A 24,708-nucleotide genomic window follows, 5' to 3' on the forward strand; every position below is an offset into this window, starting at 1 on the left:
AAAGGAAATCTCCTAGGAATATTGTAGCCAAATTCCAGAGTTCCTATGTCAAAAAGAAAATATTACAAGCATCTAGAAACAATTCAAGTGCTATGGAAATACAATCAGGATAATACAGGATTTAGAAGCTTCTACACTAAGGGATGGAGGGGCTTGGAATACGATATTCAAGACATCAAAGGAGATAGGATTAAAACCAAGAATCACCTACCCAGCAAATCTGAGTGTAATACTTTAGGGGGGAAAATGGAATTTCAATGAAATAGAAGACTTCCAAGCATACTTATTGAAAAGACCAGAGCTGAATAGAAAATTTGACTTTCAAATACAGAATCAAGAGACATATGAAAAGGTAAACAGGAAAGAAAAGCCTCAAGGAACTCATTAAAGTTGAACTGTTTACATTCCTTATGTTATATAACTCATGAGATCTTTTTCAGTATTAGAGTAGTTAGAGGGAATATATATGTAGGCATGTATGGGTATGTATGTATACGTAAGTTATATATGTGCAGGTATGTATATATACATGGATGCATGTGTGTATAGACATATATATGATTGTATATATATTCATATACAAAGGGCACAGAGCTGAATGTGAAAGGAGAATATCTAAAAAAATAAAATTTACTGTTGAATGGAATGTACTAGTAGTAGGAGAAAGGGAGAGGTAGAATGTAGGAAATCATCTCACATGGAAGAGGGAGGAAGGAACTTTCACAAAGGAAGGGAAAAGGGAGGAGATGAAAGAAAATGAGTGAGCCTTGCTCTCATGGGATTTTGCTTAACGAGGAATAACACACACTCAATTGGATATAGAAATCTATTTTGCCCTGCAGAAAGGCAGGGGGGAAGGGGATAGGAGAGGGAAGATAATACAAGCGACAGCAAATTGGGGAGAGGGATAATTAGAAGCAAAAACTATTGTGGGAAAATAGGTCAGGGGACAGAATGGAATAGACTGAGGGCAGGATAGGACGGAGGGAAATGTGGTTAGTCTTTTACAACATGACTGTTATGGAAGTGCTTTGCACTGTTACACATATATGACCTACACTGAATTGCTTGTTTTCTCAATGGCAGTGGGGAGGGAGAGAGAGAGGATATGGAACCCAAAAAGATATATGGTCAATGGACTATAGAAATCTGTTCTGGCCTACAGGAAAATAGAGGGGAAGGCTGACGGAAAAAGGGTGGGTGGTGGAAGGGAGGACAGACTGGAGGAAGAGGTGGAAGAGGTGCTTGCTGTCCTGGGGTGGGGGGTGGGGAGAGATGAGGAGAAAATTTTGAATTCAAATTCTTGTGGAAGTGAATGTTGAGAACTGAAAAATAAATAAATTCTATGTTAAAAAATTACACTGAATTGTTCAGTTTGTATACATTTTTATTCATTTTTTTCTTTATGGTTTTAAAGAATTGCTTATTGTTTATTAGGAACTTGGCAGTCATCAACAAATAAGAACATTTCCATAAAAGGAAGGGCAGAAAATAGGATTGTGTATGGAACTGTGGATCTATTACATGCAGCTTATTTGTTTTTTTAAGTAAATTTAAGAGGGAAGCAATTGTCTGGATACCCTTCTGAGCTTCTTTCTCTCTTCTGTGTATTTTTAAATGTTTCATTGATAATCTTTTTTCTTTCCTTCTTTTTTGTATCATTATCACTACCTCTATTCCCTTCCCACAGTTCTTCCAAAGAAAAATCCAACATGGTAGGTGATTATTATGATGATAGTGATGATAGATGGCATTTGTACAGTGCTTTAAGGCTTGCAAAGCACTTTACACATATGTTTCATTTGATCCTCACAACAACCCTGTGAAGCAAATGCTATTATTATCCCCATTATACAGATGAAGAAATTGAAGGTGAAAGGTGAATTGACTTGACTTCTTGACTCTACCACTATGTATAGTAAGTCCAGCAAAATAAATTTGTGTTTCATTGATTGTTTTCTGAAAATGTATATCTCATTCTGCACCTAAAGGTCATCATCTCCTCATCAAGAGGTAGAGAGCAAGAATCAGCATCAGGTTTCTGGAATCCTGATTACTTCTTTATCATCATAGTTCTTTGGAGTCCTGATTGGTCATTGTTCATAGTTCTCAAAACATTTAAAATTATTTTTCTTTGCAATGTTGTAGTAATTTCATACATTGTTTTCCTTCTTCTGCTCATTTTCAGTTTAAGTATTCCAAGGCTTCTCTGTAATCTTGCTTTTTGTTTTTTTCTCTCTTTCTTTTTTTTATCTTTTTGAGACGGAGTCTTTTTCTCTTGCCTAGGCTGGAAGTGAAGTGTCCATTGCCAGCATGATCTCACTTGTGAGAGGCATAGAAGCTTTGACCTTTTCATTTCTGATCAGGATCAGTTATCTCTTCTTGGACATCTTGGTCCACCCTTCCCCCACCCAACCATAGGGGTATGCTGTCTTGGTACTAAACTTAATGCAGACACCTCTTCTTTGGTCCTAACACTGTTCAGAACCCCTGAGTTCAAGTGATCCACCAGCCTCAATCTCTTCAGTGCCAGGGATTGCTGCAGTGTGCCATAGCACCCAATCTCTCATAATTTCTTACACTATAACATAGTAATATTCTACTACATGTTATGCCACAATTTATTTATCCATTCTATAAATGATTTGTGCCTACTTTGTTTTGAGTTTTTCGATATGAGAGAAGTGCTTCTACAGAGCAGTAGAAATTTACAGTGCATGTCTAGTAGTAGCATTTCTGAATAAAGGAGTGTGCACAATTTAGTATCTTGTTTTTTTTAAAGAATAGTTATAAAATGTTTTCTAGAATGGATCAATTCAATAGTATTACACTTCGCCTCCTTCCAATAATTGCCAATTTCTCTTCTTGTCATTTTTGCCAATAAAGTGGGTGGGAGATGGAATCTTATAATTATTTAAACTTTTATTTCTTTTATTGTTATAAACTGGAGCATTTTCCATAAGGCTGTTGATAACTTGTATTTCTTCTTTTTGAATTGCTTTTTCATATCCTTTGATAAATTTATCTAACAGGAAATGGCTCCTTTTCTCATATGTTTGAATCATTTCCCTATTTCTTGCATATAAGCCCTTTATCAGAAAAAAAGTTTCTTCTGGAAAAGTTTTCCCCAGGTAACTGTTTCCCTTCATATTCCAAATGCCTAAATCTCCTAATTGAACTCTAACTAGAATGTCCTAATTCTAAGTGCATTGAATGTAAAATCAAAATTTATATAATTAAGATTGTGTGTCTCCTGTTAGAATCTCTACTCCTTGTTTTGTCAAGAACCTTTCCTTTATCCACAGTTGTGAAAGATAACTCCTTCCTTGCTCCTCTAATTTGTTTATGATATGATCTTTTGTAGTTGATTGTGTATCCATTTGGAATTCATTGTTGATATATCATGTGAGATGTTGGTCTAAACCTGATTTCTGCAATATTGCTTTCCAGTTTTCCAAGTAGTTCTGGTTGAAAAGTCAGTCTTTACCTTAGTAGTTGGATGTCTTTGAGCTTAATGAATACTATGCTATCATGTGTGGAGGTATGAAAAAAAAGATAGGTTCTCATCTCAAGCTTTCTCAATAGCTGCTTCTTAGTTTGGGAAGGATATTTTTGTTTTCCTTTATTGATCCCTTTCTTCCTCCTCCTCTCCCTCTCTCCTTCCTTCCTTTCTGTCTTCCTCCTTCCCTTCTAACCTTTTTTCTTCCTTCCTCTATCCTTCCATTCTTCCTTCTCTTCCTTCCTCCTCCCTTTCTTTCCATTCTCTCCTCTATCCCTCTCTTCTTCACCCCCTTTTTCCTCTTTCTCTTTCCTTCCTTTTTCTTTCCCTTCCCTTCTCTCCCTCTCTATATTTTCCTTCCCTTCTTGTCTTCCATCCCTTTTACGACTTGGAGAGAAACTCAGAGGTAACTTATGCTTCATTCTTTGAACGCACAGAAACACTTTTGCTTTAAACACTCTAGCTTTACCAGGAGTTTCAAAACACTTCAGTCATAATGATAAAGCAAACTCTAAGAAAGGTCTGCTTTGTTGCTTTTCTTATATTCCTTCAGGTGCTTTCACTGCCAGAATTCAATTTCCGTATGTTTGGTTTTCCCCACTCTGGTGAATCTTATCATTGTTCATCTCCCTTGCGTATTTGTCTCCTCTGTCTGCCTAGAATGTGTGCCACTTACCATGAGAAGATATTTAAGTTCCTAATCCAAAGTAGTTGTCAGATTTAATTAATGCTCACTTGCATATATGAGAATTTGTATGTTTGCATATCAACTAATAGTTTCCCAATGTGACTAATGAATTTTTATTCTGTATGATTAATAAATCAGTTTTTTTATTCTTGGAGGAAGACGTAGAAAAGTATGAGCTGTGTCTGCCAAGACACATTATTGCCAAACCTTAAAGATTTCAGTTCGTAGCCATCAGGAAATATAAATGTAACGGAAGCCCACATCCATGAGAGAAGTGTTCCTAATACTACCTCACAGGGCTCTAAATAGGCTCATGTGAAAGTCCTTTAACAAAAGCTATGCAAACAGATGTTATCAGCCTGGTTTCTCACTTTTCAGAAGTTTGCCTCTCCTCTTCCCTGACCACAGAAGGAGAAAAAGAGAAGGAAATGGTCCATTATTTCACAATCTAAGTGAAAAGATTCACTGATTATAAGATAAGGGATATAGAAGAGATACTGCTGTAACTGCCTTCATGAATACCATGGTAACTAAATGAACTCAAAGTCACTTTATGAGGAATTTATATTTCCTTTTCCTCAATGAAAAAGAAAAGATCATATTTCAGATCATGTCTCTATATAGCCCTCAGCATGCATACTCCAATGCTCACTCTTCAGGCTGGGCTGACAGGATCTCTATTTAGAATGGGGAAGTCATTGGGCTTCATCTGGACCCTCCTATTGAGTGCAGGTATGTTCTATCCCCATCTTATTTCTATTCTTTTAATCTCCTGGCTGACAGTTAGAAGATCTTGCCTATTGATGAAGAATACATGTAGGTCTTCTCTAGGCTGTTTCTAAGAGGCAGATGTAAGGTTAATGTAGATAAGAAATTCCCAACAGAACTCTCCAAAAGGGGAATGAGCTGGTTTGGTAGATAGTGGGATCCTCTTTAATGGAGATCCTTAAGTAAAGGCAAGATGATCCTTTGTTGGCAATACTGTAGAGTTTATTCTTGTTCAGGTATGGTTGGACTACATGGCCTCATGTCTTCCAGCTCTGAGATTCTGTGCTTCTGTCATCTGTTCCAACAAACAACATGGCTTTTTACACATATGCCAAAGATAAATTGAACATGGCAAATCATCTATAGAACTCAGAACAAACATTAAACATATTGTGGGATCTTCACTTACTCTATCTCATTTATGTCCTGCAGCAGTGATGTCAAACTAAAACTAAAATAGAAATGGTTCCCCACAGACTTAGAAAACCTTAAATTCATACAAACTCAGTTGTATTGCATATATTAGTTATTTCCTGTGTTAAACATTTCCCATTTACATTTTAATCTGGTTTGGTCTGCACTCAAGAGTTTTGCTGGGCCATGAGGTCTGTGGGCTGAGCTGTGAGTTTGACACTTCTGCTCCACAGGCATTTAGGAAGGGATGGAAGATGAGGGATCGGCCCTGGTTTTCAACCTGATGAAAGACAGGAAACTTTATCTCATGTGCAACAAACATTTGGTGTCATTGAGAAGGGCAGGAGGTTCTTGGTTTTTTCTCCAACCACTTAAGACTTTATTATAATAAAGCACATTTCTAAAGCATTTTCAAACATAAAACATTTTCAACACAGCAACTTCCTGTGAGGTAGTTAGTGCAAGTATTATTGTCATTATTTTACATGTGTGTTCGTCCTTCATTGCTGAAGAAGACCATGCCATCAGAGAAGTAATGACATGACTTGCACTTGACTTTGTTTTTGAGCGAGGGAGGGCTGTGCAGGTCACCAGCCTCACTTCTCCTCCAGAGCCATCTGGATCCAGTGACCAGATATTCATCAGGATGACTGGGGATGACCCAGGATGAGGCAATTGGGGTTAAGTGACTTGCCCAAGGTCACACAGCTAGTGAGTGTCAGGTGTCTGGGGTGAGATTTGAACTCAAGTCCTCCTGACTCCTGCACTGGTGCTCTATCCACTGCACCACCTAGTTGCCCCCATTATTTTACATATGAAAATACTGGAGTTTAGAAAGATTAAATACTTTGGTCTAGTTCACAAATGCCAGAGCTAGGATTTGAACACAGATCCACTGACCCCAAATCTGGAGCCCTTGTACTACATTCTTTTTAGTTTCTATATAAACTCAGAAGGTCCTGGAATATGCACTATGCTTATATGGTTGTCCAAACCCCCAATTAAATATCCAGAACTCATTTAGACTTGCAGTAAGATTCCTGTCCTTGGAGAAAGTTAATACATGACTCAAGGAACTCAAAGTTATATTCTGTATTCTGCACACCCCAGTTATATCACTAGAAAGACAGATCAGAAGAAGAAAGAAAACCAGTGTTCCCAAAAGACAGAGACAAAAAAAGAGGCAGATAGAGACACACAGAACACAAGAGAAGGCAGTCAAAGTCAAGCCAAATCTTTTCAAATCACTGAGTCTGTATGACATTAAAAGTGTTAGGTAGATTTCTGATGCTGATTGCATTGGTCTCTCATTATTCTGTACTGAATCTTTGTATTCCTTGAGTATGCTATAAGCATAATTGCTGGTGTCTAGAAATTCCATTTCTACAGGCTTCCACTTGAGAACTTTCAACAAAGGCATCTTATTTGGGGCCAGGGAGGTAGTGGGTTAGATAGAGCACCAGGCTTGGAGTCAGAAAGACCTGAGCTCAAATCCAGCCTCACATACTGTGTGACCCTGGGCAGGTCATTTAACCCTGTTTGCCTCAATTCCTCATCTATAAAAAGAGCTGGAGAAGGAAATGACAAATCAGTCTAGTGTCTTTGCCAAGAAAATCTCAAATGGGGTCACAAAGAGTTGGACATGACTGAAATGATTCAACAACATCTTCTTTGAGTCTCACAAGTTACTGTGAGGTTGGCAGAATAGGCACTATTATTCTTATTATGTATATAAAAGGAAAATGAGGAGAAGTGACTTACAGCACAAGTCTGGTTGTTCAGATCTGGCTACTGAACCACATCATGTGAAGAAACTGTCCTCTTTGTTCCAGTTATTCACTAATCCTATAATTTCTGCGCCCCTTCTCCCCTTGCCTCAAAGGTCACCAAATTCATTCCCAGAAGCCCATCACTAATTAAGACCATGAAGTCCCAATTAATGCAATCACTGCAATCTTGAACTTAGAGATAAAGGGAAATCTGAGAGTATTGCTGGAGGCATAAGTACATTTGACATTTCCTTGAATTTGTTATTTGGAGCATTTTTGTTGCTGTTGTTAAAAGGATAGCCAATATATATATTGAGTAAGGTGGAAACTAAAACATGACTTTTCTGTTTACCTTGTAGCCACTGGAGTAAAAAGAAAGTTGGCTCCTGAGCCCTAAAACAAAGAACTTAATATCAAATTTCCCTTGGTTATCATTCAATGATTTGAAAGTGCTTTGTATTTTATCATTCAGTGTACTTGCCTTTGTGAAGATGCATGAGATAACATACACAAAAGTAGGTTGCTAAGCCTAAACTATTATTATCTGTATTGACCCATGACAAGGTAAATCCAGTGATACCAAAAGTCAGTGCATTGTTAGTAAAAGGCCACAGTGTTGTTTCTTAAAGGGGAAATAGATCAATTTCTACTGTGCCTGCCTAGTTGGAGAAAGGAGTATGTTGTGCTTATGAAACTGAGTGCTGACAGCTTCTTGGAAAAGTGTATTCACACAATAAAAAATTTTCACACATTATTTCACTTGGTTCATATAACAAACCTGTCTAATTTGTATTTTGCTCCTGTTTTCTCATCCAAGGTGAATGGTAATGCACTGGGAAGGACAGGACAAAAATATCTAATATAAAAGTAAGGAGAAAGTAAGAAAGCTGCTCTGGATGGGGTGAAGTCCCCAGGCCCACTCAACTCTTCTGTGGTTGGACTATGGCAAGAGTAAAGAATTTTATTCTGGGAACCACATTTTGAGAAAGACAATGAGCTGGGTGTAGTGGCAGGTTCGTGTAATCCCTGCAGCAAGGGAGTCAAAGGCTGGCAAATCTCATTGATTTTAGAGGTCTGAACTGTACTGTAGTACAGTAGAACTGAACTGTAGTGGGCTAAAGGTGATTAGGCATCTGCATTGGCTGGCATTAACATGGTGACTCCTTAGGATATGGGGGCCACAAGAATGCTTAAAGAAGGGCAAACTGGCCTGGGTCAGGACAAAGCTCAAGTACTTATCAGTAGTGGGATGACTCTGTGAGTGGTCTCTTCACGTCCAACCTGGAAGATAGGAAGAGTTAGTCTAAAAAAAATGCACAGTGAGGGACCTCAAGCACATTTTATCTTAGGGTAGTTTAAAGGAGATGAAGGAATTATTTTTTGAAGAGAAGGGGTTTGATAGTTGTCTTCAAATACATAAAGAATATCTCATGGAAGAGAGATTTTTGTTCTCCTTGGCCCTAGAAGGCAGAACTCAGAGTAATGGAAAGAAATTGCAAAGTCCAATTCAGCTCAATGGAAAGAAAAACATCCTATTAGAGAGCTATCCAAAAGCTGCCTCTGAAGCTAATTGGTTTCCTCAACACCAACAAAGGTTGGATGATGACTTCTTGAGGACATCATTGAGGGGACTGTTTAAATGTGGGTTGTATTTGATGATGTCTCTAAAGTTCTTTCTAAGTCTGGGAGTTCTGTGGTCTCTGAAATAGGCATAATAGAACAGAAAATACTGGATCAAATTCTCAGGCACGACAATGCAAAGAACATGAGTTAGGAAAAATGTTGAGGTTAACACATAACTCTGATTCCCCAAAATCTTAGAGAGTAAGATACTAACCTATTTAAGTGGTTTTGACCTTTTCCCCTGAAAAAATGAGAAATAGAAAATAATTTTCCTTCAAATATTGTGTTCAGTTGTAGTTGAGTCACATCTGACTCTTTGTGACCCTACTTGGTGTCTTCTGGGCAAAGAGACTGGAGTGGTTTTCCATTTCCTTCTCCAGCTCATTTTACAGATCAGAAAATAGAGGCAAACAGAATTCTGTGACTTGCATAGAGTCACACGGCTAGTAGGTGTCTGAAGCTGGATTTGACCTCAGGTCTTCCTGACTCCAGACCCAGTGTTCTCTCTGTTGGCCACTTTGCTGCCCATTTCCTTCAGCGACTATAAAGGTGTGATTTCTTTCCATATAAATATGTAGTCTGGAATAAAGCTGGATTTCTAAAACATATAAATCATAGAGTGGTACCTAATTTCCATTTGTTTTCATCAACAGGCATTGTGTGGACTGTCTCATCAGAGATAACAAAGACTGGTGAGCATCATCTCAGCCCTTTTGGGAGCCATGTTCTTTTTAATATATTTCTTGTTTTCATGTCATATGCAATTTCTCTAATAAGAGAAATGAATATAGCTGAAATGTTTTTCCCAAGGAAATGTTTCTTTCTTGCTGGGTTTCTAGGTGTTGAAAACTAATATGAGATATTCCACATTAGGTGACTATGACCTCTCTTTACTTTCTGCCCAGTGTTGAACGCTTACCTGAATATAGATATTTACCTTTCTTGGCACTCTGTCAGAGAAACTAGGGATGAATCCTGCCCATTCCATGAAATCGTTCCTCTCTTACCTCATACTTGATTTTCTTAGGAGATACTACTTCTGGTCTTCAGTGTGAACTGTTCCTCGCACAGCCTCTTAAACTCTCTTGAAAAAGGTGCAAGGTATAATATATATATATATATGTACTCTTCAACTCTTTGGAATGTGGACTGTAGCTGTGTCCAGGAGAAGATCATGCTTCTAAAAGAGCTGCTAAAGAAAATCTCAGGGAAAAGTGATATTCATAATAATCTCAAATAAAATTAAATGAAATGAAAAGGAAACACAGATGAGAACAAGAAATAGATTAAATTTACAACCTGAGGGCTTTGGATCAGACATAAGGAAACCCTAGCTGATGACTATTGACTACTAATATAAGCAAATAAGGGTAATAGAACACTTTTGGGGGGGAGTGAAAAATAGAGATGGTTATCATTTGCCCAGTAGGTTAGTTCTTAGAGGGTCTAATATTTGCCATTTATCTTGAAAGAACCATCCATAGCTCAGCCACAGGCAGCTTCTCTGGGTGTCCCCCATGCTGGGAATAATCTCCATCCTCATCTCCATCATGACATCTCCAAGCCTTAAGTCCTAACTAAAATATAATCTTCTGTAGTAAAACTTTTTCAACCCCTCAAGTCAAGTGCCTTCTCTCTCTTAATAATTTCCTGTTTATCCTGCATGTGGATTTGTTTTTTTTAAATACATATTGTTTGTTGTCTCCTCCATGAAAGTGGTAGCTTCTTCTGGACAGGGACTATCTTCTTTTTGTACCCTCAGCACTTAACATAGAGCCTAATATACAATAAATGTTTAATAAAGCATTATGCACTGACTGATTTTGTTCCTTTTACCAATATGATGGGTATATGGGGGACCTCAGTCTTGTTTTAATTGAATTTGTAATTATTGGTCATCTGGAGCATTCTTCCACACAACTGACACATTCATATTCTCTGGATATGAAGCATTTTTAATCCCTTGTTTTGGAAAGACACCTGAATCTCTGAAGATATTCTGAACAATGTAGGGAAATGGAAAATATTTCCAATGTGTATCATGGTTGGAAAGCCCACCATTCCCTCACCTTCTAATCTTTTTGTTTTGTTTGTAGCATCACCTGACTGTGGTGGTATTCTCACAAAGCCTTCAGGGAAATTCTCCAGTCCCAAGGGACCTATACCCTCAGTGCCCTTCAGGTGTATCTGGTCCATCCAAATGGCATTCTCTCACAGAGTCTCACTGGCTTTTCCTCAACTCAAGTAAGTATTTCATTTTCCAGAAAGTCTGTTTCCAATGGGTAGAGATGCATTATTATATCTATCATAAGCTATTCTTATTGATCTTAGGTCTAGAACCCAATGTTTGTCTCTCCTATAAGCAGGACCAGGAGATATGCCAGGAATAAATAGCTGTCCGGACAGCACTAATTGAAGGAGCCCCACGGGTCCCTTGATCTGCTGCGGGGACTGAAATCCTTACTGTCTCCCAGAGGCACACGCATTTTGATTGAATTAAGGTGCTGCACAATTACACACAGCCTTAACGCTTCAATTTCCTCACAATAATCATACCAGGAAGTTGAAGAAAGTGTTATTAGTTCCATTTTATAGACACAGTAACTGAGACTCAAAGATTTGAAGTGACTTGTCTTTGGTCATCAAGATAGGATTGGAATCAGTCTCTTGACTCCAAGTACAGTTTTCTTTTCACGATAAATACCATACTGCCCTCACTTGGTTGAGGTAGTGCATCATCAGGAAATGGACTTGGGGAAAGAGGAGACAGAGTGATGGAGAGTTAATAGGAGGTAGCTGCAGATAATCCAGAGCATTGAAGGATGCTCAAGAGAGCACTGATGGAGGAAGGACAAGGTGAAACCAAGGTCTACTTCCCAGCATTGGCCTGTTTGTGTGCTGATGTCTAATAAATAATTTTTCTGAAATGTTTCTTCTTTGGCCTCATCTTCCCTTCAAAATAATGTTTATGACATACTTAGATTTGCAGAGCACCAGACTACCAGCCAGAATTCACCTGAAGTCTGGCCTTTCTTATGTCCTGCCTTTATTGTTTTATGGAGGAGATTTTGGCTTCTTGGAGAGAAAAAGATCTTAACATCTTTGCTATCCCAAACAAAGTGCGGTCTGTTTTGATAAGGGACAAATTCTCCATTTCTAAAAGTGCTCAGGCTGATGCTAGATGAATCCTAAGGTTAGGGATACAATAGGTTTCTCCTTTAGGCAAGGAATTGTTCTACATGGGCCAGAGCAGCGTTTCTACCTCTAAGAGTTCATGATTCTAGAGTCTCTGAAGCCCAGGACGAGACTCCTACCACTGTGCCTTATTTTGTCCATCAGAAAATGATCATGCTCATTTTCAAATTGTGATAGAAGTCAAGTAACTTAATCAACAATCATCTATTAAGTTTCTACTATGTACCAAACATTGTTCTAAAAATTCTGGGGATACATAGAAAGGAAAATGACAATCCTTGCTCTCAAGGAGATCACAGTCTAAAGGGAAGGAGAAAATATACGAAGAACTATGTACAAACATAGTATGCACAGAATAAATTGGAGTAGGTCTCAGAGGGAAGGGATTAGAATTAAGAGGCACTGGGAAGAACTTCTTAGAAGGTGGAACTTTTTTCTGAGACTTGAAAGAAGCCAGAGAACCCAAGGAGCAGAGGTGAGGAGGGAGGGCAGCTAATGAAAAGTTTAGAGACTTCAGAAGGTAAGAGTGTCGTGTTCGAGGAAAAGCAGAGTGCAATGTCATTGAATCATAGAGTATATGGGGGAGAAGACTGAAAGAGATAGAATACAAAAGGCTTTAAAAGGAAGAGACTCAACCTTGCACACAAATGAACACTGCTCTCTGGTTATCTTTTCAATCTCTCAATTGGGAAAGCAATCAATAGAATAATGAGGATCTCTGGGCAAGAATTTATATATATATATGTATGTATATATATATTTAAGTTAGATCAGTCTACATTACAGCCATCGCCTAAGGATTATTCTTAGCCATGATGTTTATGCCCCAGGTATAAGTGAGAAGAACATATATTCACTAAAATCTTCCTTGGATGCTTTATTGTGGCATAGAAGTCTTTCTCAGAATGCCAGTTGGCCAAGCAACATTTATAAAGCATTTATGTTTCGGGCACTGTACTAAGTACTAGAGTTAAGGAAAGAAAGAAAATGCAGTCTCTGTCTTCAATAAAGGTGGTGGGTTCTCCCTCATTGTAGAGCTTCAAGTCAACACTGGGAGACTCCCTGTTGGATATACTGTAGAGGTGATTCTTTTTCTGGTATGTTTAGGCTAAATTCAATGGTCACTGAGATGAACTAATCAATCAACCAATAAGAAGGCATTAAGCAACTACTATGTGCCAGGCACTGTGTTTTCTTTCAACTCTGAAATGTGAGGTTTTTGGAAGGCTGTTCCAGCTAAACACACACTTTGGCAGATCATGTGCATTTGGAAGAGATAATAGAATAAGCCAGTGACATACTTGGTCTTGGTTGTCCAAGGAGCACCCCAGCTGGGTACAGAAAGGTTCATTGCTAAAAGGCTGCCTGTCAGGTGATTCATTTTTCCCAGGCATGGTAGCTCATGCCATGAAGCCTAGGGAGTATGTAATCTGCACTGATGGAGCAAATGCTCATAGTGATGACACCAAAAATCTTAGAACTATTGAAGCAAGCTTTACTTTGTTTTGGACTAGACGTGATTTTCATTGGTCCATTTGGTCTTGGTGAGCAAACTCCCTCTGCTAAAGCAGATCTGGCAACTCTTTTGCTACTTATCATCTGAGAAAGTTGTCTGAGATGATGAGAGATTAAAGTAATTTACTTAGTCACACAGCTAGGATGTGTCACGGGCAGGAATTAAACCCAGGCTTCTTGACTTTAAGGTTGGCTCTCTATCTAGTACCCTGGCTGTTTAGTGCTTACTATGGTGCCTGGCGCAGAGTAGGAGTAGGAACTCAATAAATGCTAGCCAACTGACTCTGTTGAAATAGAAGACTAATATGATATACTTTGTTATATTTACAAAGTATAAAAATACTTGGTAAAGTGTTCTTCCCTTGGCAGAGGACTTTCACTTGCATTCTCATCAGAATCCCACAGCAACCTTATATAGCGGGCAGGGAAGGTATTATGAACTTCACTGAGTCTGGGTCTCGGTTTTGTTATCTGTCAAACTGTAATGATATTCCTTACTTCATTAGGGTGGTAGTGGAAAGCTAATGAGATAATTTTATATGAAAACTCATTGAAAATAATGGAAGCTCTAAATTAAGTGATGTAATATAATAATTTTAATAATATGTCTAGAGATGTGAAATGACTTGTTTAAGGCAGCACAGTGAATTAGGAGCAGATCTAAGATAAATACATAGACATTCAGGATCATAAGTATTCTTATCTCTTCCCCCCCTACTCCCATTAGAATATAAGCTCTTTATGAGTGTAGATTGTTATATATTTTGTGTTTATATTGCCATTACATAACACTGTCCCTGGAATGTAGTAGACACAATAAATATTGATTGATTATAGAGTTAGACATAGAAGAGACCTGAGAGGCCACCAATCTAATCCTCTTAATTTACAGCTGAGGAAAACTGAGGCACAGAGCTGTTAAGGGCTTTCCCTGGGGTCACTTAGTTGGTAAGTGTTTGAGACAGAATTTGCATTTGGGTCTCCCCAGCTCTTAAATCCAGTGCTCTATCCACTAAGCCACCTCACTGTTTTTGCATGCCTATCAACAGTTCACCAAGTTTCAGTCAATAACTCCTAGCAGGGGAGAGATTGAGATGGGATGCAAAAATTTGTAAGGGAAAAATGAGGCAGTTTGAAGACAATTATGGTCACAGGAAACTAGTAGGTGGACAGAATTAGGCAATGAAAGCTGATGTATTCCTCAAGAAGTTGTTTTAATTCTTGCTTCCTTTACTTAGTGAAACTTCCTTACTGAGGAAGTGTATTACAGCAGAGGGGAGATGGGAGACATGGGCTGTGATTAACTGATTAACTAATAAATACCTGGTTAGTTTTTGAAAGTTGGGAACATGAAAATTTCTCTGGGCCTTTGTTTTCTCATGTCAAATGTGAAAAATAGTCCTTACTACATAGGGTCATAGTGGGGAGTTAGTGGGATAATTTATGTGAAAATCTTTTGAAATTAATGGAAGCTCTAAACCTGTAAAAGATGATACTATGTTATCACTACTAAAAATTTATTATTGTTAATTTATATGGAGAGACAACGTGGTTTAATGAATAGAAGGGCTGGTCTTGGAATCAGAAAGACTTAGGTTGAAGTGCTGCTGCTGACACAGGTTCAAATCATAAATTCTCAGTGACCCCAAGCAACTCTCTAAGACCCCGAGTTACAGAAAATTAGTAGAGGGAATTTCCAATAAAGGAGTCCCTCACATCAAAGAAATAACAAATGTTAGATTGAGATACCTTCCTTCTACCTCCCCTATATATATGGTATGTGTATATGGTATGTATTCATGTTTATGTGTGCATGCATATATGGGCATTGTGCAATTTGTTTATGTGTGCATGTGTATGGGTAGATATATGTGTATGTTATCTTTGTATGTGGTATGTATGTGTGGTTATGTGTGTATGTGTATATGTGCATTGTGCAATGTGTGTATTTGTAATGTACATGCCTGTGGTAAATATGTATGTACATACATATGGTATGTTTGTGTATGTGTGATGTATTTAGCTAATTAACAGTGATTAGTCATTCTTAATTAATTATTAATTACTTAAATTAAATATAATTAATTAAGTAATTAATTATTCATTACATGGAAACAAAAATGGGGAAGTGGTTTCTCAGAACCTGGCTTCTAATCCTTACTTCTCTACGTATTAGTTTGTATGACTTCACGGCCTATTATCTAGCTAGCCTCTGGCTCTCTGATCAATGACAAGCTTGGACTGGCTGATTTCTTGGGGTATTGTTAGCTCCAAATAATGTGTTCCAGTGATGTATACTATAATGCTAGATAGAAATGATTTGGGGGTTATTCATTACACTGTTATCTCTGTAGTAATGTTAATAGTGGTTGAATAATGAGAGCATAGCTACAAATTGACTTGAGAATCAAAGTCCCTTCGAGTGAGCCTGCCTTTTGCAAGGGCAGGGACTGTATCTGAGTGGCATTTTTTTTTTCTGGCACCTAACACAGCACTTTGCACTCATAAAACCATATCCATTTTTGATATGGAACCACTTATTAGTGCCAAGACTGTTGGTGGCACAAAACTTCTTTTTTAGGTCATTGGTAGCTGAGACTGCTGGGGAAATGGGTTATTTCCAAGACTGGGGTAGTTTCCGAGTTGCATTTACACGGGAGTTGCTTCTTAGGATGATGGCAATAGGAGTTGGGCTAGAAGTTAGGCCTATAGTTTGGGGCATTGTCATTTCCAGGTTATTGGACTCATGGGGTTGAGTTAACCTCTCTTATGATCTTTTAGTAGACAGGAATATGTCTTGTCAAAGAGAACAACACGAGACAGACAATGTATTTTGTTTTTTACCTTCACATTCAGTTTAAGCTGTTCCACTGAATATGTTGAAGTATTTGATGGGACCCCAACTTCTCGTTCTTTGGGGAAAGTATGCAATGGACTCTACCTCACCTACCAGTCCTCTTCGAACATCATGACTGTTGTGTTCTCTAGAAATTCAAGCCAGTCTTCTGCTTGGTTTGATGGTTATTACTACTCTGAGTTCGAAGGTAAGTGTGAGTGAGCATCAAATGACTCCTATCACCTAGGACAACACTACTGCATGAGAAGCATGTTCAATTCTGTGTTGAGCAATTCAAAAAGATAGACCAATTGATGAATGTCCTGGATTAAGTTGGGAGACTCTTGGACCACCAACATGAGAAAAAGGAGAAGGGAAAAAGTATACTTCTATAGGATGATCAATATTCAAAAGTAAAATATTTAGCCCAATATTAAGGCATTTTAAATATCCAGGTGTTTGGTGTGACACCTTCTTAGGTGTCTTCTCACCCAAGTTTCATACTCTATTCAGATGTTTATACATACTCCTATAATTGCATTAAAGGGAACTGTCTAACCATATAATAAGCCCTTTGGAATCCATGAATATTATCTAAATATATACTATTATATATTATATGTATTATATAAATATGTATATATATACACACATGTGTTTATGTATATAAATACATGTACGTATATCAGATGCTATGGCTAAAAGTTACTTCTAAACTCCAAATCTGTCTTCTGAACCAGGAAACACATATTTATTAATTTCAAAAATATTTATCAAGTCCCTATGAGCTGCTAAGCAATGTAAGGGACACAGAAATAGCTTGATACCTGAAGCTGTCAATGAGAAGCTTATGGTGTAGTTGGGGAACTAAGGTATACATATGTATGGTGTTGCTATAAGCAAAGACTCACCAACAATTAGAACTTGAATGAGTTTCCTTGATTAGTAATAAGTTCTCATTGGCGAAAGTCCTGGAGTAGAGATCCACATGCTGGAGGTGTAATAGAGAGTATTGCTGTTTGAAGTGTATGTTAAACTACATTAGCTTTAAGTCCCTTAAAATGCTGAGATTCTAAGGATCTATGATCCTGAAGGATGATGGTCCAAGAATGTCCTAAGTCAGCATTGTGTATGTGTATATATTATATATGACACAATAATTCCTATTCCAAAAGGAAAAGAAAACCATGCAACAGGGAAGGCTTCATTGAGGAGGTAGCAATGGTGCTGATGTGAACGATAGATAGGCTTTAGACATTCATAGAAGTAGAAGGGAATTTTCAGAGAAGACAAATGATCAGAGGTGCCTATGGAATGTCTGGGCAGTACTGAGAGCAGAAAAAAAAGGTGGAGCCTCTTCCCTGGTTCTATATAGATTTTCCCAAGGATTAACTGTGGTTAGACCTATATATGGCAAATAGTATGGGATGGTTAAAAAAATGAATGCTGGATTGGGAGTGAGATGATGTGGGTTTAAATTCCAAGTTTACTCTTCTATGACATTGGAAAAATCTCTTAAATCATCTGTTTCCATTTTCTATAAGATTACTTCCAACTCTAAATCTCTCATTTTATATCTCTACTAACTAGTCCCATAACAGACCTATCTGAATTTTTTAAATTACTGGGTCAATGAGTTGTTGAATGGTCTCATCTAAGGTCCAACCATAACATGAGGACAATAGGCTGGATGTTAAATCATCTGAAAGAGATGTGGAGGTCTGAGCTCTCTCTATGTCTTCACAGAGTGACAGAACAGTCAGGGAATCAAATATAATCTCAGGATACAAGAAAAGACCCTGTGTGCAGGAATAAGGAAATGATGGTCCTGCTGTCCCCTGCCCCACTCAGACCCCATCTCTAGTACTGGGTTCAGTTTCATAGCCACATTTTAAGAAAGACATTGATAAACTGAAGAACATCCAGAGGAGGACAGTCAAGATGGTGAAAAGCTTTGAGATTATGATTGACAGGTGAAAGAATTGGTAATGTTTAACCTGAATAAAGAAAAGGGTTCAAAGGAGGAACGGCACCTTGAATTTTCAAGTATTTGAAGAATTATCCCATGGAAGAGGGGTTAGATTTTTTTTTTCTGCTTGACACCAAAGGGCAAAATGGAAGCACAGAACAGAAGTCATCAAGAAGGAAATTTAGGCTTGAGAAAAGCAACAATTTCCTAATGATTTGAGCAATTCAAAAAATGAAATGGACCATTTTAAGCAGATTGGGCCAAATGTTCCTGAGTTCCCTTCCAGCTCTGAAAATTCTGTTAAGTGGATTATTTGAATTGAAGTCTCACATAGACATAGCCTTTGTTCTGGGGGCAGAGTGGTTCTCTTTGTGCCAGCAGCCTCCTGGATGACCAGCTCTGACTCTCTGGGTTTCTCTGAGGGAGGAGTACAACAGAGAGATAAAAGAGATAGAAGACCTTCCCTCTCCTCATCCCCTCTGCTGTAGCAGAGAACCTGTGATCCTCATAAATTACTAAATGTCTCACCAATAACTGGGGGGCTCCACTCAGCTAGTGGGAAAAATATTCAAGGCAACAAACATTTATTAAGTATTGTGCATATTTTCAACATCTTGTACTTTACTCTAAGGGGCATAAAGATGTAAGATGATACAGTCTCTGCCTTTAGGGGACTTGCAAACAAGTAAATTTCTTCCATGTTTAAAAAGTTCATTGCATAAACTTCATGTTAATTACAATTTAATCAATGGACTCACACACTCAATCTTAGATACTGTCAGAGTAGATTTGAGGGTTTGCAATATTCTCCTCCTACCCAATTTTCCTTGGCATCTGAACCAAAATGTTTCATCTCTGTGAATTGAGGCACCAAAGATAGCCTGTTCAGAGTAAGAATTAAATAACTTTTTGTTGATGAGTTTGATTGACTGTCTTTACCTCCTTCCTGGTAGAAATAGAAATTTATCATGTAAATCCTAAAAAAATAAATTTTTGTTTGCCCCTGGCTTTCCATCTCCCACCTCAGTCCTAGGTGTTTGCCATTTTATACCATATTTTTGCAAATATCTGGTAAAAAGGTGTCAAATAAATAATAAATACATTATTAGTAATAATAATATATAATAAATTAAAGTATAAACTTAGGGATATTTACAAGCCTCTGAAATTATATTCAAATTTCAAATGAATGAGTTTTTTTTAACACTGGAATTACAGACAAAAGTAGTTGACACTTGAAGGCAATGGATCTTTACCTTATATTGATCCCCATATCATTCCACTCACCTAACTTACATAAGCTTTCATTCCAATGCAGGAGACAGAAGGCAAAGTTAAAACTCCTTGAAGGCAGAGACTTATATTCATTTTTGCATGCATGGTGCCTGGCACGTTGGGAGTGCCAAGTCAAAGTTTTTGAAATTGAACTGTGCCTACAGATTGGTAAGGGGATCTTCCTAGATACTCACTGGAAGAATCCAGTGTACAAATGGTACATAGAACTAGAAAGGAGCTGACTCTGACAAAGGAAGACTAAAGATCCAAGAAAGGTAGAACCAATCATGGCATTGCCTTGGGAAGTAGAATAGAAGAAATGGAAGGATTTTGGAATTAGTGAATGCATATAAATGCTTCTGGGCTAGAGCAAAATGAAGAGTAAGAAATATAGCAAAGAGAAAGGAATGAGACTCAAGGAGAGATAAAGTATGCCAGTGGGGAATTCTGGAATATAGAAAGTATGGCCTAGACAAAAACTTGGATATGGATAGCATTTGATTACATGAAGGGAAAGTGATCGTTGCCCATGTAAATCTTTCCTTATGCCAAGGCTACCACAGTTTGAGGCTTTAAAATCTTGTGTAAAGCTCATTGACATTTTTCATGAATAAGAATGATCTAAATCCCAGTATTGACTTTTCCTGTTGTGTTGATCTTCCAGCTTCTACATCAATCACAGTGCCAACAAGTAAGTAAGCCTTCTTTTTCTTCAGTCAAAACCATGCCACAACAGGGGAGTTGTTTGTGGATTTCTGGGGATTTTTGTGGATGAAGAAAAGAGGATTTCAGAAGGATACAATAATAGTGTCCATAATATCAGTTGTTTTATTTTCTAGCTGCAGTGTCTTGAGCTCAGTTCCTGCCTCCTTCCCCTCTTCCCAAGTTTAGAGCTAGCACTCAATGCTAGGGTAAGTAGGAGGCAGTGTGGTGCCACTCTTGGGATTCAAGGAACCCTGATTCTAGGAAGTCTTGCCATTAGTTACTTGTGTAGCTTTGATATTGTTTAGTCATTTTTCAGTCATATCTGACTCTTTGTGACTCCATTTGGGGTTTTTTTTGTGGCAAAGATACTGGAGTCATTTGCCATTTCCTTCTCTAGCTCATTTTACACATGAGGAAACTGAGGCAAACAGGAAGTGATTTTTCCAGAGCTACATAGCTAGTAAGTATCTGAGGCCAGATTTGAACTCAGAAAAAATGAGACCAGGCCCTGTATTCACTCCAATGTACCACCTAGTTATCCCTAGCTACATCTAGCTGTGTAGCCCTAGGCATATCATTAAAAATGACTAATAGAGTGATTAACTTGGAATCAATAAGTCCTGGGTTTAAATCTTGCTTCTGACATATATAAGCTGTGGTAAATTAACTTTTCTGAGAGACCCTTTTCTCATCCATAAAATGAGGATAGTAGGATCTGTAGTACCTCCTTTCCACGGCTTCTGTGAAAATCAAATGAGAAAATACATATAAAGTGTTAGAAAAAATCTCAAAACACTTTATAAATTGTTATTAACTTCTCTGGGATTATGTTTTCTCATCTATAAAGTGGGAATCATTATATCCATTTTGCAAGTTTATGTGGACAAGGCCTTTGACTTCATTTGTTAGGGAGATCCCAACACAAAAATTCTTTAACCAATACAGATTGGTGTTGTTCCAACTTAGAGTCCCAGAGTGGTCTATGAGTATTGGGAGGCTAAGTAACTTACTTAGGGTAACAAGCCATCATGCAAGCTGTGAATTTAGCTCTTCCAAGGAGAATTCTCTATCCACCATACCATATTGCTTGTCTACTAAACAGATATGGAAATTCTTTGGTAAGTATAAGTGATTGGCATCTGTCTATCTATCTATCTATCTATCTATCTATCTATCTATCTATCTATCTATCTATCTATCTATCTCTATCTAGCTATCATCTATCATCTCTCTATCGATACATATGTGTATGTATGTATGTGTATGTGTACATATGTATGTAGAAATATTTATGCACATATATTCTTGTTGTCATTTAGTCGCATCCAACTCTTTGTGATTCCGTTTGAGGTTTTCTTGGCAAAGATACTGCAGTTGTTTCTATTTCCTTCTCAAGCTCATTTTTTACAGACAAGAAACTGAGACAACAAGGTTAAGTGATTTGACTAGGGTCACACAGGTAGTTGGTTTCTGAGGCCATATTCTGGACTAAGGAAGATGAGTCTTCCTGACTCCAGACCTGGCACTCTATCCACTGTGCTACCTAGATGCCCCTTCCATAATATTTATATACATATATATACACACACACACACACACACACTCACATACATTTATGCATGTATATATGTACCTAATAAGGTAGTATCATTATATTATATATTGTACAGTACAGTATAATATATGATATAACACAACATAACATAACATAGCATAACATGAGACAGGATTATTTTAGAGACTACATAGTGTGATGGAAATTCCTTGGAGACAAGGGACCTGAATTCAATTCCCTAGCCTTCCTGTTTACTCTCTATGTGAGCTTAAATCTTAATCATTTCACTCCTCACTTTCCTTTTACATCACATGAGAGAGTTGGAATAGTTGGTACAAGATGGCCTTTAGCTTTAATATTCTATGATTTTGTGATTATTTGGACTAAATCATTCAGATTAACAGGGGTTAAATCCTGGCTCAACTTAAAATTAGACTCTGTAGATGCTACCCAAGAGGTCAATGGTAGAGGTAAAGTGTTCATCTGAAGATGTTAATAAACAACATTCCATAAGTTTATCCAAGCAACAAATTTCAAACAGAGTATTATTCTGGTCAAAATTATGCAAGAAAAAAGAAAAGAATAAGAGGGTATGGAGAAATTAGGAATAGAATTCCAAGCAAATGCATAGATCAGAGAATTTTACAACTACAAAGGATCTCTCCAACTCTCATTTTCCTTAATAAAAAAAATTTTATTGATGACAACTCTCACTGTATGTATGAGGAAAGCAGGGATCCTAGAGGTAACCTGTCTAAGGTCTCACAGGCAGTGATGCAGTCAGGCCTGAAGCCCATGTGCCTTGACTCTTTCAACTTGATCACATTACCAACTGGTCCTTTCCCCACTTTGTAGCTGCTGTACCTTGTGGAGGTCTACTTGTTCAGCCCAAAGGGACATTTTCTAGCCCATCATATCTGGAAAACTATCCACACAGCGTGAAATGTATCTGGGAGATTGAAGTGCCAAAGACCTACCAGATAAGCCTTACCTTGAAAACATTTGAGTAAGTAAGACAACTGGATTATTGATATTAAGAACATTCTCAGTCTATCTCTAACCAGGGAGGAGCTAAATTGCTTTGTTGGATGCTGATTTCTATCAGACTTGGAAAATTTCTTGTTGCATTTCATTGTCGTACCTACATTATTCATATGAAGCTTCAATCCCTTTATAGTGCTGGTAATGGAGGAATAAGACTAAAATTGGTCAAATGGGAAAATCAGATTTTAGTGGCTTTCTGCCATATGGAATCATAACCCTCAGCAAAACTGTGAAACTACATGAATTGCCCTTGGCATTCTGAAATTCCCTTTATGTACCTTTTCCTGCTTTCACTGATTAACAGAATGTTAGAGCTAAAAAGAAACCTTAGAGATCATCTAGTTCAATTTCATTTGAGGGGCAACATGGGAGAGTGCTGGATTTGGAGTTAGAAATCCCTGTTAAAATTCTGTTCTATTACATACAACCTATGACCTTGGGCAAATCATTTATTCTCTCTTGGTCTGATTCCTCCATTTTGAAGTGAAGGAATTGGGCCAAATGATGTCAGAAATTCTTTTTAGCTCTAACTCTACGGCCCTGTGATTTCTACTGGACAGAACCGATTTGCCCAAGGTTATGCAACCAGTTAGTGGATAGCTGGGATTAGAAAGCAGACTTAATGACTTCCAGCTTGTACTGTCTTCTATACTAATTTATCTCTCAGGATGTTGTGGCAAAATAATAATAATTGTACAGCTTGCATTTGTAAGTGAGTCAGATCATCAGAAGATATAGTTGATAACCCGGAAAACACAGAAACGTTTAGCTGTCAGATTTCTCAGAGAATAGAAGTTACTCCCACCCTTACCCCAACAGAGCTCAAAGAAATCTTTTGAACTCTAAAAAGTAAGAGTTTCTTTTTACATTAGCCTTGCTTGTGAGCTTATCTGCATTTCAGCCTTGCTACAAAACTTTATCATTGTTCAGCCTACAAGACTGTTCATTTATTAGCCTGGTAGCATGGACTGAGATGAAGAGGGTCTGAAGGAATAAGGGCAGAGAAGAGATTGTGACTCATCCTGGTTTCTCTTTGGCTTGTCCTAGAGAATGAGACCATTGTGATTGTATTATAGAGTTAAAACTGTCCTTCCCTACTCAGACTCTTGCTCTGATTCCTTCAAACCCATGCTACAATTTCAACCTCAAAACCATTCAACAGAGCAGAGATGAATGGTGAAGCCACACTTTCCCTGAGCTGACTACTCCAGTGGTCAGGACCCTTCTACTCTACCTCCAATAGGACCTTTAAGTTCCTAGGAATCTCATTCAATGTTCAAAATCCAAGGCCACACTCATTCTCTCTAAGGCAAAGGCTAACCTAATAACTGTTGAATATTTCTGAGGAAAGTTGGCTGGGACTCCCAGGGAAGGTTCCAAACTGGAGCCCTTGCCTTTGTAAGAATTATTATAACTTTGGTTATTGAACATTGAGTGAAATTCCTAGGAACTTTGAGGACCTGGAGGAGGTAGAGTGGAAGAATTCTGAACACCAGAGTATTGAGCTCAGGGAAAGCATGACATCACCATTCATCTCTGCTCTCCTGAACATTTTTGTAGTTTAAATAGTAGCATAGGTTTGAGGAAATCAGAGCATGATTCTGAGGAAGGTAGTAGGGTTTTAATTCTAACATAAAATCCCATAGGTCTCATTCTCTAGGGCAAACCTATGAGAGAAAAGATATCCATTGCTTTGCCTGTGTCCTATAACAAAGTTATCTGATGGTTTGTTTTCAAAGTAAAATTTTATTAATATACTTTGTTTTCATATAACTTACATTTCCCACTGTATTTATCTTCCACCCTTTCTAGAAAACCATCCCTTATAGTAAAAAAAAATAGGAATGAAAAAA

General features: G+C 37.8%; 1 protein-coding gene across 1 annotated transcript in view; it reads left to right on the forward strand.

The window, feature by feature from the left end:
- The first annotated feature begins 4,659 nt into the window (after positions 1–4,659).
- Positions 4,660–24,708, forward strand: part of LOC140514417 (scavenger receptor cysteine-rich domain-containing protein DMBT1-like) — a 32,509-nt gene continuing 12,460 nt past the window's right edge. The window contains exons 1-6 of the mRNA XM_072624745.1: positions 4,660–4,919; positions 9,415–9,453; positions 10,858–11,005; positions 16,328–16,515; positions 20,216–20,242; positions 22,667–22,817. Of these exons, the coding sequence (XP_072480846.1) occupies positions 4,769–4,919; positions 9,415–9,453; positions 10,858–11,005; positions 16,328–16,515; positions 20,216–20,242; positions 22,667–22,817 (704 nt within the window). The 5' untranslated portion in view covers positions 4,660–4,768. The remainder of the gene's footprint in view (positions 4,920–9,414; positions 9,454–10,857; positions 11,006–16,327; positions 16,516–20,215; positions 20,243–22,666; positions 22,818–24,708) is intronic.

The sequence above is a fragment of the Notamacropus eugenii genome, chromosome 1, assembly GCF_028372415.1.
Source record: "Notamacropus eugenii isolate mMacEug1 chromosome 1, mMacEug1.pri_v2, whole genome shotgun sequence".
NCBI lineage: Eukaryota > Metazoa > Chordata > Mammalia > Diprotodontia > Macropodidae > Notamacropus > Notamacropus eugenii.